Here is a 14,305-nt window from a genome sequence, read left to right as displayed (position 1 = left end):
ACCCATCCCACCCATCCCCAAAAAGAAAAAGCATGATACTGACATGCAACATCTTTGCAAAGGACTGAGTTTGAAGTATCACTTGGTGGTCCAACTCCAGCTCTATTTTCTGCACTGACACGGAATTCATATTCGTTTCCTTCCAGAAGACCAGTTACTTTGCATCTAAGATCTGAAACTGGTTTCTTTGTTGCTCTCACCCATCTTAAACCCTTCTTTTCTCTTCGCTCCACATGGTAACCTGTGATTTCACTTCCGCCATCATCGACTGGCCTTTTCCAGGTAACTGTGACAGTATTTTTAGTCACATTTGTTACTTCTGGTTTTCCAGGAGGGCCGGGAGGACCTGTTCAGGAAGAAAAAAGTACAGTTAAACAAAAAATCAAGTCTTTAGAAATTAATAAAACCACACTAGAATCTCATAGCTTGTTCTACATACCAAATCTATCCACCATTTTAACTGGTTCTGATTGTACTGGTTCCCCCTTGCCATACTGATTTACTGCTGAGACACGGAAAACATATTCATTTCCTTGAATGAGCTTGCTGACAACATGCCTACAGGTCTCAATGTTTTCAGCAACCAATGTCCAGAGAAGTCGACTAGTTTCTCTCTTTTCAAGAACATATGATTTTACTGGTGATCCACCATCTTCTGCAGGAGGTGTCCATGTAAGAGTTGCTTTTTCTGCTGAAACATTGCTGATCTCAATAGGCCCTGGAGGTCCTGGAATATCTAAAACTTTCACATGTACAGTCTCCTGCTTAGTGCCAAAAGGATTGGTTGCAGTGATTGTGTATTCTCCAGAATCTTTTCTGGCAGCGTATTTCACACTTAGAGTAGAAGAAGTTGGTTTGGTTTCAATGTGAACAAGCTCTGAAGGTCTAAAATCTTTTCCAGCTTTTGACCATGCTGAAGTTGGAGGTGGTTTGCCACGGATACTAATAGCAGACAGTGTGATGGTTTCCCCTGCTTTTACTGTTAAACCTTCCTTCAAAGTAGGATCCAGAACAATGCTTGGTGCCTCTGTGAAAACAAAGACAAAAAATACTGATTGTTACAACAAGAACACAGGGATAAGAACCAAAAGAGATTTGATAATAATTATTCAAGTGAAATTCTACCTTTTCAATGCCATCTACATACCATACTCGTCCTTGCATATTATGGTTCCTGTGGATTCAGATGGAGGACTGATAGCTCCAGCAGTGTTCTTTGCTCTAATTCTGAATTCATATTTGCAGCCTTCAGTAAGGTCAGTTACAGTAAACGCACAGTCTGGAACATTCACGTGATTAGCTTTCATCCAAGTCTTTTTGGGTAAATCACGCTTTTCAACAATATAGCCAGTTAATTTATGTCCGCCATCATATTTTGGTTCTGTCCAAATGAGTGTTACTGAGTTCCTGGTTACATTGATAACTTCAGGTTTCCCAGGAGGATCTAGAAGAAAAAAATAATAAATAGCAGTCAAACAAAAGCTTATTCAAATATCAGATGTTTCCTCTTTATTCTCTTGATGACTTACCAATAGGATCAAGTGCCACAACTGGTTCAGATGGAAGACTTGGTTTACCTACTCCAGCCATATTGATTGCCATCACTCTGAATTCATATTCCAGACCTTCAGTTAACCCTGTCACTCTGAAATCTTTCATTCTTATTGGCGTTGTATTTGCTCTCTTCCACAAAAGACTATTTCTTTCTTTAACTTCGATGTGATAACCTAGAAGATAGATGATGAGATGAAAATATGGGGGATGGTTCTAGAAATCTTAATTTCTCACAGCATTGTGAAACAGCATACTGCCCATATTGCACGGGCAATACGCATTATGCAAGAGGAGCACTGACCACCAGGTTAAGAAATGGATGTGGACATACATGATGGATTTATGTAATTGCAATGAGGAGGTGTTTGTAAATGCAAAATGCTAATGTTGTAATGTCACATACAGGTGAATATGGGTTTATTTCTTTACATATTTTGGCTCTGAGCAAAGATTGTTTATCAGTTAGTATTTTCCCAACATTTGAGTTATTTCTTTTTTTACAATAGGAAATAAACCAGTGAAATCAGTCAATTCATAAGTCAATCAATCAATCACTGAATTTAGTGCATAAACACCTGCTACTTTTATTTTACCTTTTGACAGAGTGAAAGAACTATTAAGAACTGAAATACTAGGGAGGTTCTGGGGGAGGTACCTGTGATTGGTGAACCTCCAGTTCTTCTGGGATCAGTCCAAGTTAAAGCTACAGACTCATGCCGAACAGCAACAATATTGGGAGGCGGTGGAGCATCTGGGACATCTAAACAATATTTTAAAAATGCAGTAATGTTAAAAATTATTATCGTCTCTAAAATAAATTTTTTAGATTTCAAAAATTACAATGGATACTTACCAAATGGATGTTTTGCAATGACAGGTTCTGATTTAAGGCCTTCCCCTACTCCATATTTATTTTCAGCCCTGATCCTGAATGTATATTCATTTCCTTCATGAAGTCTCGTAACTCTAAATGTGGTTTTCTGGACTGCAGAGGCACAAGTCACCCACTTATTGTTTACATTATCTCTCTTCTCTAGAACATAGTTAGTGATTTCTGAACCACCATCATCTTTCGGAGGGCCCCATTTTAAGGTTATGGCATCAGCTGTGACTTCTTCAAATTTCACTGGACCTGTTGGTATGCCAGGTTTGCCAACAACTTTCACAAAAATAGTGCCTTCCTTGCTGCCAGCAACATTCTTCAGAGTTATTGTGTATTTTCCTGCATCAGCTTTCTGGCAGTCATGTACTACAAGGGTGGTGTTAACTGCTGTAGATTCAAATGCAACTCTTCCACTCTCAGTAATTGCCTGGTCTTCATCTTTCTTCCAAGTTACGGTTGGGACAGGCTTGCCTTTCATAGGGATTTTAAGACGGAAGTTGCTACCCTCTTTAGCTGTATAGCACAAATCAGGTAGATCTCTTAAGTCAAGCTCAGGTGCCGCTGTAAAAAATGAAGGAAACCAGTTATTCCACTATGCATAAACTCTCTGGTAAAACTAAGATGCTGTTTTAAAGGTGTCTTATTTCTATGTATACATGGTAATGATAGTATGCATAAAATATAATTTGGGTAAGTAAAGCATTGAATTAATGATCTTGCTTCTCACCAACATCATCTCTTGCTACAATTGTGATCTCTGATGGAGTTCCATATCCAGCATCATTTTGGGCCCTCACTCTAAAAGTGTATTCTTGTCCTTCTTTTAAGTCTCTCATTGAAAAATGGAGGTTCTTTCCCCGCATGACTTCTTGCCATTTATCTTCACCAGTCAGGAGCTCAACAACATATGCAGAAATACGGCTCCCACCATCACTGATAGGTTTCTTCCACACCAAATTGCATGAGGATTTTGTTACAGCTGAAGCTTTTAGATCCACAACCGGCCCAGGTGTTTCTAGAAGGACGAAAAGCATAGTAAGTTTTTATTCAAGCTAAAAATACAGATTATTTGAACCAAAAAAATAGGTGAAAATAATTCATTTTTCCTACCAGAAGCTTTGACAGCATCACGAGTTTCACAAGGATCACCAATACCATATTCATTTTCAGCAAAAACTCTGAAGAAGTAAGATTTGCCTTCTTCTAGGTTAGTTATCCTGTAGCTTGTCTTTGGACATTCTGTTGTTACTGTGGACCATGATTTTCTTTCTGCATCACGTTTTTCAACAACATAATTTGTGATTGGACTGCCCCCATCTACTAGAGGAGGTTCCCATGTAATGAAGGCAGAATCTTTAGATGCGTCCTTTACAATCAGGTTAATGGGTGGGCCTGGAGTATCTGGATAAACACAACAACACCATATTTGATTTAGTAACAACATTTAAAAAAACAGTTAAGAAGTTAACAAATATATTATAATGGGGAAAGCACTAAGACTTACCAAGTACTTTTACCACAATGGTGTACGACTTTTGGCCACAGCTGTTTTCCAGACTGAGGACGTATTTTCCAGCATCATATTTATTGACATTTTCACAACGCAGGAAGGTATCAAAATCAGTTGACTTGATGTCTAATCCTTGTCTATCTCTTAGGTTGGCACCCACTTTAGACCATGAAATCTTAGGAGGTGGACGTCCTCTTACTGGCACGTAAAGTCTCATTGTGACCCCAGCACGCAACACAAGGACTTTCCTTAGTTCTGCATCAAGTTCTCCTTCAGGTGGAACTGTGTATTTAAGAAAAAACCCCATGTAATTAAAGCATCATCTTTAAGACGATCATAAAAGTTACTGTGACAAAAACTTCTTTTTTACTAGTCATTTCACTAGACTAACCAACTTCTCATGCTTATGATGATGTTAGTAAGTGTCCTGACTCCTGTTTAAAGATAATTTGCAAATACACCTTTTCTTGAACCAATTTAATCTCCTCCCCCCCCCCATCCCACCTTTACACCATTTCTGTTAGAAAGGTTCTTAGTTTCTCTAGAATTCAAGGGAGTTTCAGAGCATCCTGGACTCCAGTGCTTTTCTTGAACTAAGATAGTTTTGTGAAGCAATGCTTTTGTACGTACAGCAAAATGCATACAAAAGCCAGCATGTCTCTTAAGGAGTAAGTGTCATACAATCAGAGTATCATATAGCTGCTCAGAACTGTAATTTTAGCTTCAAATTATTTAGAAGATATGAAGGCAACTGAAAGTTTTAAGAAAGATGAGAGATCTGATCTGAAAATTCTAATTTTAGGATTAGAAAAAGAAAAAAAATCTTGAAGATCCAGTAGGAGGCAGAATACTATAAAGCATACAAATAAAATAAAAAGCAGACACCAAATTCAATTCGGTTCCTAACTGTCCTGTTTTCTTCCAAATTAGCCACTGTTAGAGCACATTTTTTGAGTAAAAACATGTTCCAAATGAATCTGTGCCTGTGTCCTGTGACAAAGTGTGTTCCTGTGACAAAGTGTGTCTTGAAACTCATCCCATAAATTGAAGCAAAAGTCAACAAGAAAATTTGGTTTCAGTGAACATACTTAAAATATCTTTGGCAGTGTGTTTATCAGGAACATCACTTGGATCGCTGTATCCAATCTTATTGACCGCATAAACACGGAACTGGTACTCTGTATCTTCCATCAGCCCTGTTACCACAAATTGTGTAGCCTGTAAATTCTTGGGTAGATTGCATCTGACCCAGTTGTCTGTGTCAGCTCGTTTTGATTCCACTAGATAACCAATTATAGGGCTTCCTCCATCATATGCTGGTTTGCTCCATGACAGGCTTATCGAATTACGAGTAGTATCAACCACTTTCGGGAAAGCAGGTGGGCCAGGAGGATCTGGGAATTAAAACAACATAAAGTTAGCATACCAAATGCTGCATGATAATATTTGGAAATAATAATGGAAAATATCTGAGACATTTAGCTTACATTGAGGATCACGAGCATACACTGCTTTAGATGGTGCGCTAGGCTTGCCAGGTCCAGCCTTATTCAATGCTATCACGCGGAACTCATATTCTGTTCCTTCTTGGAGTCCAGTAGCTTTAACAGTTCTTTCAATGACAGGTTTTCTGTTTACTTTTGTCCAGTTAAGGGCCTTTGTTTCACGCTTCTCAAGTATATAACCAGTTATTGGGGATCCACCATCACTAGCTGGTGGCTTCCAGCTAACAGTCATAAAGTCTTTTGTTACATTGCTAATTACTGGTGGATCACAAGGTCCGGGTACATCTGTGGAGATATATTTGAAAATTACATTACATTTGTAAGTATAGACAAAAACACAGTGACTAATGAAATTATCCCACAAAGCACTTACCATATGGGTTCTTAGCAACTGCTGGTTCAGTTAAGATGGGGTCTCCAACACCATACTTGTTCTCAGCACAAATCCGGAATTGATACTCATGTCCTTCTATTAGTCTCTCCACCGTGCAGCTTGTAATGGGTACATTGGCACTGACTTGGGCCCAGTTAGGTCTGCTTGTTTCACGCTTGTCCACAATGTAGTTAGTAATTTCTGAACCTCCATCTTCCAGAGGAGGCTCCCAAGAAAGCATTGCACGATCTGCATACATATGCTTGATTTTGACAGAGGCTGGTGGGCCAGGCTTATCTAAAACAATTAACACCACATGGTTATAGTTCTATCTCTTGCTATATCATTTAATTATAAATGTATTTATTATTACACAGTCTTTAGCTTACCAAGTACTTTAAGCCTAATGGTTGCTGACTTTGATCCACTTGCATTTTCAGCAGTAATAGTGTAGTCTCCTGTTTGCTTCCTGTTAACACTGAACAACTCAACTGTAGCAAGATTTCTCTTTGTGGTGATCTTAACACCTTCAGATGGCTTTAAAACTTCTCCTTCTTTCTTCCAGGTGATTGCTGGCATTGGCTTGCCATACACATTTGCCTCCAAACGCACATTAGTTCCAGCTTTTACGGTAAGCTGTGATTGCATGGACAGATCCAACTCTATTCTGGGAGGAACTGAAAGGAAAGAGTCCAAGAGTTAATCAGTTTAGTAGGAGATAAATGTCACATTCTTCACATGAGTGTTAGTTCCCAACATGCAGACTCCTTGCAGCGGTATCAAATGCTTTCATATTCCTTACCATTTTCTGGATGAATGGTCACTGGATCAGAAGGTTCTGAAGGTCGGCTAATATTAACTGCTGTCTTGGCAATTGCTCTAAATTGGTACTGAGCATTTTCTTCCAAACCAGTCACAGTGTACTCTTCTTGAGGTATTTGATATGGAGTTGTATTGCACCGCTCCCACTTATCACCAGGTAATTTGCAAGCTTCCACAAAGTAGCCAATAAGTTTGCTACCACCATCATGCTTTGGTCTTGTCCATACCAGTGATGCAGTACTCTTAGTGACATCAATAACTTCAGGTTTTCCAGGGGGGTCTATGGCAAATAAAAACATATTATAGTATATTTTTCCAAAAAACATTTAAAAATGGCTTTAATATTAATGGATCTTATTTACTGCATACCTAGACAGTGCGATCAGAGTGTTGTCATAAAAACACGAAAGTATAAACAGAAGGGCAAACTAAAGATCATAGTAAGTTGCAGATATATTGAAAATTATAATAAAAAAAATAGTCTGTTGCAAAGTATTGGTATGAACGGCTTACCAACTGGTGCTCTTGCTGTGACAAACTCGGTTGGTTTACTGGGTTTACTTGCTCCAGCTCTGTTCAATGCATAAATTCTGAAAGTATACTCAAGACCTTCGATGAGGCCCACACAAGGGTATTCTGTGGAGCGCACAGCTGTGTCATTAGCTTTCACCCACAGTAAGCTGTTCCTTTCTTTGCGCTCAATGAGATAACCAGTGATTGGACTGCCTCCATCGCTATCTGGTTTATCCCAAGCAACAAAAATGCAGTCCTTATTGACCTTGGTAACACGTGCGTTCTTTGGTTCACTGGGAACATCTAGAAAGGAATACAAAGATAGACATCAGTTGTATGTTTTCTTACTAGAAAGCTTAAATAGAGGAATGCTGCTATCAAAAACTGGCATACCAAATGGGTATCTTGCGATCATCTTGTCAGAAGCAAGTGGCTCAGAAATCCCAAAACGATTTTCAGCACGAACACGGAACATATACTCTTCCCCAGGAATCAGTTTTCCAATTCTGCAGCTTGTCTTTGTGACAGAAGATAAAGCTGTTACCCAGTCTCCACGGCTTACATCACATTTCTCAACTACGTAGTTTGTAATGTTGCTGCCACCGTCTTCAAGAGGTATGTGCCATGAAAGAGTGCAGGCATCAGCGTCTATTTCAGAAATATCAAATGGAGGCTGTGGCGGACCTGGTTTATCTGCGTGAAAAAAGTATATTAAGAAAAAAGGGATGAAATAAAATGGCAATCACTGGAATATAGTAAAACAAGCTTTGTCTAAAGCTGGACTGAAAAACAACCAAATGGAGCATACCCATGACTGTCACTTTGATTTTCTGACTATCAGTACCAGAGCTGTTTTCTGCAGTAAGAGTGTAAAAATCAGTATCTTTTCTAGTCACATCCTTAATGATAAGAACAGAAGACTTTTCTGCTTTATGCACAGCAAGGCGACTGGATGTAACCACATCTTGATCTCCTTTCAGCCATTTACAGACTGGCTGAGGCTTCCCATATACATGAGCTTCAATTCTCAACTTCTTTCCAGCTTTAATGTGAACGTGATCAGGCATCAGAATCTTAGGTGGGACTGTAAAAGAAAATCACACAGAGGAAAATAAATTCAACTTCTGTGACATATCAATTTACTTTTTCTTATTTTTTTATGTGAGAATTCTCTGCTTCTCTTTTAAGTGGAACCACCTGTATGAATGACTAGAAAATCTCGAATTTAGGTTCCACTTATGGACAAATTCAGTTTCTGCAGGTAGCAATATCCATTCCACTTTTACTTTTACATTATTGTACAGTTTATAAGAGAATATTTATGAATTTGGATTGCCTTCATACATATTTATATAGAGATTTGTGCACTATTAATGGATGAAATATAATTCCTTTTCATCTGAAACCTGTTGCTCACTTATTGCTGACCTTCTACAAGAAACATCAAGGAGAAGAAAACTGAAACTATCTCGTTCTTACTGAGATAAACCTGCTTGCACAGTCAATCTTTCTGTCTACTTGAATTATTTTTCTCCGACTTCTTCTTTTGCACAGAATCATTTTTTTTTTCCCAAAAGAAACCTGGCAGCATGTTTGATGTACTTCCTTCCACCGGCACATTTTCCTGTTCCTCTCTCTCTTTTCTCTCTTTTTCTTCCCATGTCCCAAATTAAGAAGATTCTACTCATCTTGCCCTTACCCGACATTTTCCTGTGCCTCAGGAACCCTGCCACTTTAAATAGGCCAACCTGTCCTCCCTGAATTTTGTTTTATATTCTCAATCAATCTTACAATATAAACCACTTATTTTCTCTTATATTAAAACAGGTCCAGCTTTCCCATTTAGCTCTCAAACTACCAGTCTGACACTTTCTCTCTTTCACTTAAACTTCACTGAAGGTGTTTATTATTTCTCCCTAATTCTTGTCTTCTGGTTCCAACTAAAACCATACCTGAAAAATTATTTAATAATTCTGAATTAGTGGTCAACTCTCTTTTTATTCTGACCTGTCAAAATATTCAGTACAGTTAACCATAATCCTCCAGGTAACTCCATAAAGCAAATGTCTTTCTGTGACTCAAAAACCTGTATATCTCGCTCATTTAATTATTAAAGCAGTACATTAGGTAGTATTTAAATTGTTACTTACTGAGTTGTTCTTTAATTTCATATTCTCCTGTAGCTTCTATTGGCAAACTTACTCCTACAGCATTTCTAGCTGCCACTCTAAAGTTGTACTTCTTTCCTTCTTTCAGACCAGCTACAACAATGGAGAGATCTTTAACGACTGAATATTCTGTCCAGCGATCTGCTGGTTGATCATGTTCTTTGTAGCTAACAATGTATCCATCAATTTTAGAGCCTCCATCACGCAGTGGTGGCAGCCAGCCTAAGGTAGCACTATTCTTTGTAATTTCAGTAACTTCAAGTTTTCTTGGTGGATCAGGTTCACCTTTCGGGGGAAAAAAGAAACACATTAAATATTGAATTTCCAAGATTTTTTTACTCTTGAATATTGGGTGTGATCCATACATATTCAACAAGGGCAATATATATAAAATGTGTAATGATTTCAAAGGTATTATATTCATTGATCATATTATTAAAAAAAACTGACACAGAAATACTGATGTTTATACTTGAGTAGTTAGCAATATTGTTCAGTTTAGAAGCACTAACTCAAAAAATGCAAAAATCTGACTAAAATAAGAGAAAAACAAACAGAAAATATCCGTGGAGGCAAACATAAAACATACATAAAGGCATACTCACTTAGAGGATCTGTTGCTAGAACAGGTTTTGGTATGTCACTTGGAACACCTGACCCATATTCATTCACTGCTGTTACTCTGAAGTAATATTCATTTCCAGGCACAAGGTTTGCTATCTGGAAACTAGTTTTCTTTAGTTCTGCTGTGACTGTTGCCCAGGTCTTCCTGTCAGCCTCCCGTTTCTGCAGGATGTAATGAGTCACTGGGCTACCCCCATCATTCTCTGGAGGTGCCCATGAAAGATGGCAGGACATCTTGGTGACATCTGAAACCTTGAAGTCTGACACAGGTCCAGGAGTATCTATGAAGAAATTTCAACATATGTGAGGATTTTCTTCTTTAATAAGTTAAAATTAAAGGGGATCAAAAGCTTTCTACATGGAGGGAGTTAGTGTTAGGTGATAGAGTTATGCTCAAAAACTGTTGCACCCGGGGGTCATAAGTATTCCTGTAAGCAACATCCAAAATAGTTATAAAATTGTCTTAAGGTATTTCTCTCATTGCTTACCCAGAACTCTGACGTTCACAAATACAGCCTTTTCTCCAGCTGCATTAACGAGTGTCAATGAATATTTGCCTGAGTCATCACGTGTTGAATCAGGAATGACACAGAAGGCCATAGTGTCAACCAGATCAACTTGTCCTTTTCTAATGACATTATCAATACCCATTCTCCTCCAGGTGACTTTTGGTGCTGGGCGACCCCTCACAATGGCAAAAAGTCTAATAGGGCACCCTGCTCTGACTGTGACTAACTTTCTCATGCTTGCATCCAGCTCAATCTCAGGAGGTTCTGAAAGACAAAGAAATAAAATGCAAAGTTTTGCACATGAAATAAAGTAAGCCTAAAGCAAATAAAGTGTTGTTGTAAACACTCCAAAAAAGGATGGGAAAACTCACCAAGAATTTCTTTGGGAGACACAGCTTCTTTCAATTCTGCTGGTCGGCCAAGGCCAACCTGGTTTTGGGCAGAAACCCTGAACTCATATAACTGCTTCTCATCCAGGCTGGTAGCTGTGAATTCTGTATGAATAACTTGAGCAGCAACATTACACCGTTTCCATCCTGCTTCAGGATCAGCACCCTCAACTTTTGGTCTCATTTCCACAACATATCCAATAATTGGAGCACCACCATCGTACACTGGTTTTCCCCAGCCAAGGGTTAAGGAAGTCTTTGTGCTATCAACCACTCTCAAGTTTGTGGGTGGACCAGGTGGTTCTGCAAGACAGTAAAAATTAAAGATTAGAACACAATCGTACAGTTTAGCAATCTGTTAATATTAAAATAATACAGAAAAATTCAATTGTATTTTACCTATTGGGTCTTTGGCTATTACAGGTCTTGATGGCAAGCTTGGTTCTCCAAGTCCAACTTCATTTTCAGCACTGACGCGGAACTGGTATTCATGACCAGGGAAGAGATTAGTAACCTTCTTGCGTCTCTCTGGGATTGGAGTTTTAGTAACAGGAACCCATCTTAGTGACCGTTTCTCTTTCTTCTCTAAAATGTAGCCTGTAATTGATTTGCCACCATCATATTCTGGTGGATTCCAAACTACTGTCATCTCTTCTTTGCTGACTCTTGTGACATCTGGAGGGTCAGGGCGTCCAGGTCTATCATATTTAGTTTTTGCAATAATTGGATGTGTTTCTGTTGGTGGACCAGTGCCCATTTTATTCTCTGCACGCACTCTGAATATATATTCATTACCTTCAATGAGGCGTGTCACTTTGGCATAGTTTGTTAGGACAGAGGAAGAGTATGTAGACCAAACCATACGCTTGCTTTCACATTTTTCCAGGATGTAGTTCTGTATTTCACAACCACCATCATCTTCTGGAGGATCCCAAGTAACAGTACATCTATCACTTGAAATGTCAGTGACTTTCAAGTTTCGTACTGGACCTGGTTTGTCCAAGACAATAACAGTAGCATATGCTACAAAGCTGCCAGCTGCATTAGTTGCTGTAATCACATATTTCCCACCATCAGTACGCCTTGATTTTGTGAGGACAAACTTAGATGTGTCAGAAGTGTTTTCAATACTGACTCTTGGAGATCTGGTGAGATCCGTGGCATCTTTGTCTTTTGTCCATACAACTTCAGGCTGTGGTTTTCCTCTGACTCCAGCCTCAATTCTAATTGTGTCACCTGCTTTCACAGTTAGAACCCCACTTAACTTCAAATCCAGAACTGGTTTCTGGAGATCTTCCTTCACAACAACTTCAGCTGTTTTTACCCAGTTACTTTCACCGGCCTCATTCTTAGTTTGAACTCGGAATTGGTAAATTTTATTTTCCACACATTTATCTACCATGTAGTGCGTTTCCTTAATGCTGCCTTTGTGAACTCTTTCCCATTCATCTGAATCTTTCAGTTTTCTCTCAACATGGTAACTTAAATTGGGACTTCCACCATCATAATCTGGCCTTCTCCATTTCAGATATACAAATGTCTTTCCTTTCTCTGCAATGTGAAGATTTTCTGGCTCTCCAGGCTTGTCAATGGGATTGATAGCAAGGATAGGAGTCTTGGTCTCAATGCAAGGACCTGGACCTATTTTGTTCTCTGCACAAACTCTGAAGAAGTATTCACGGTTCTCGACAAGATTTGCCTTTACTAATCGTTTAGTAATATCAGAGGAGACAATTGACCATCCTCTCTGATTTGGTTGACGGTATTCTACTATGTAATTTGTAATTTCAGAGCCACCATTATCCACTGGACTCTCCCAAGAGATCATACAAGAGTCTTTTGTGACATAGCTTATTTTCAGGTTCTGACATGGTCCAGGTCTGTCAAGTACATTAACAACAGCAAAAGCTTGAGCCTGTCCACAGCTATTCTTAGCTGCTATTATATATTTGCCATGATCAGATCTTTTGGCTTCTTTCACTTGCAGTTCAACATTAGGTAGATCATGAAGTATTTCAACACGCTTTTCTTGGACTAGTACTTTGCCATCTTTAGTCCAGGTTATTTCAGGATCTGGTCTGCCTTTCACCTTACCAGTAATACGTATTGTTTGACCTACTCGGACAGTAATTAAGTCTCGACAGGTCACATCTAGGCTTATTTCTGGAGGAGAAAGAATATCTTTTGCAAGTACAGTTTCTGGTAGTTCTCTTGGTTCTCCCTCTCCCACAATGTTGACAGCTTTTATTCGGAACTTATATTCATTTCCTTCTATTAATCCAGGTACTCTGAAAGCACACTGTCTAATAAGTTCATCCTTATTAATCCTATTCCACTGTGTAGTTCCAGTTTTCTGACATTCCACAATGTATCCCAAAATTGGACTGCCACCATCCTTGAGGGGCTTAGTCCACACGAGATCAGCTGATTCTTTGGTTTTGTCTTTTAACTTTGGATTTATAGGTGGTCCAGGAGGAGTGATAGGACGCGATGCTTTTATTGGATCAGAGCTTGGAGATGGTTTACTTAAGCCCACCATGTTTTCTGCAAAAACTCTGAATTCATATGTGTTGCCTTCAAAAAGACCGGTGACCCTGTATTTCATATCAAGTATAGGTGTCTTATTGACACGCACCCATTTACCAGATGCTTCCCGACGTTCAAGTATATAACCAGTTATTGGAGTTCCACCATCAGATTTTGGTAGGGTCCAAGACACTGTTGCAGCATTTTCTGTAATATCATAAACAGTTGGTTTACCAGGTGGGGATGGTGGATCAAACATGTATTTAGCAACTGTTGGCTCTGAATCCAGGGGAGCACCAATGCCTATCTTATTTTCTGCACGAACACGGAAAATATATTCACAGCCTTTCTGCAGTCGTGGAACCTTAATTTTTGTGTGACTTGTTCCAGAGCTAACCACTCCCCAAGTTTCTTTCTTTGATTGACGCTTCTCAACAATATAATTTATTATAGGACTCCCACCATCATCTTTAGGAGGGCGCCAAGAAATAACCATATATTCTGGTGTTACTTCAAGAATATTAATAGGACCAGTTGGTGGGCCTGGAACATCCAAAACTGTAAGATGCAGTGCCACAGTTTTGCTGCCAGCTGCATTGGATACTGTGAGTAGATATTCTCCCGTATCTTTTCTTACACAGTCTTTGATAGTAAGCACAGTTGAGTAATTGTCAGTCTCAATCTTGTATTTGCCATCTGGTTTAATTTCAGTGTCATCAGTAACCCATTTTGCTGTGGGAACTGGCACACCTCTCATAATTGCTGGAAGGCGCACTGTGGTGCCAGCTTTAACAACGAGACCTTCAATTAACTTCACATCTAAATCCACAGATGGGGGTACTGAAATTAGACAAAAATGGATATTATTTTTCAGGGCAAGTGCTTATTGAAAAAGAGAAAAAAATAGTGAAAAAACATGAAAAACCAAA

The 14,305-nt window shown here is 38.9% G+C and overlaps 1 protein-coding gene across 1 annotated transcript in view; it reads right to left on the bottom strand.

Moving 5' to 3' along the window:
• Window positions 1-14,305, bottom strand: part of LOC106861576 (titin) — a 238,036-nt gene that overhangs the window by 45,912 nt on the left and 177,819 nt on the right. Inside the window, exons 259-280 of the mRNA XM_088167962.1 lie at window positions 11,250-14,216; window positions 10,833-11,153; window positions 10,441-10,725; window positions 9,934-10,233; window positions 9,311-9,613; window positions 7,969-8,244; window positions 7,554-7,853; window positions 7,161-7,463; window positions 6,628-6,927; window positions 6,215-6,502; window positions 5,826-6,122; window positions 5,435-5,737; window positions 5,036-5,341; window positions 3,942-4,229; window positions 3,548-3,838; window positions 3,165-3,452; window positions 2,408-2,998; window positions 2,210-2,314; window positions 1,530-1,727; window positions 1,148-1,444; window positions 440-1,027; window positions 44-346 (exon numbers count right to left, since the gene is read on the bottom strand). Coding sequence (XP_088024088.1) covers window positions 44-346; window positions 440-1,027; window positions 1,148-1,444; window positions 1,530-1,727; window positions 2,210-2,314; window positions 2,408-2,998; window positions 3,165-3,452; window positions 3,548-3,838; window positions 3,942-4,229; window positions 5,036-5,341; window positions 5,435-5,737; window positions 5,826-6,122; window positions 6,215-6,502; window positions 6,628-6,927; window positions 7,161-7,463; window positions 7,554-7,853; window positions 7,969-8,244; window positions 9,311-9,613; window positions 9,934-10,233; window positions 10,441-10,725; window positions 10,833-11,153; window positions 11,250-14,216 — 9,498 coding nt within the window. The remainder of the gene's footprint in view (window positions 1-43; window positions 347-439; window positions 1,028-1,147; window positions 1,445-1,529; window positions 1,728-2,209; window positions 2,315-2,407; window positions 2,999-3,164; window positions 3,453-3,547; window positions 3,839-3,941; window positions 4,230-5,035; window positions 5,342-5,434; window positions 5,738-5,825; window positions 6,123-6,214; window positions 6,503-6,627; window positions 6,928-7,160; window positions 7,464-7,553; window positions 7,854-7,968; window positions 8,245-9,310; window positions 9,614-9,933; window positions 10,234-10,440; window positions 10,726-10,832; window positions 11,154-11,249; window positions 14,217-14,305) is intronic.

This window comes from Sturnus vulgaris, chromosome 7, assembly GCF_052056855.1.
Source record: "Sturnus vulgaris isolate bStuVul1 chromosome 7, bStuVul1.hap1, whole genome shotgun sequence".
Lineage (NCBI taxonomy): Eukaryota > Metazoa > Chordata > Aves > Passeriformes > Sturnidae > Sturnus > Sturnus vulgaris.
Note: the sequence above shows the minus strand (reverse complement) of the source record. Positions and strands in the feature narration are given on the sequence as shown.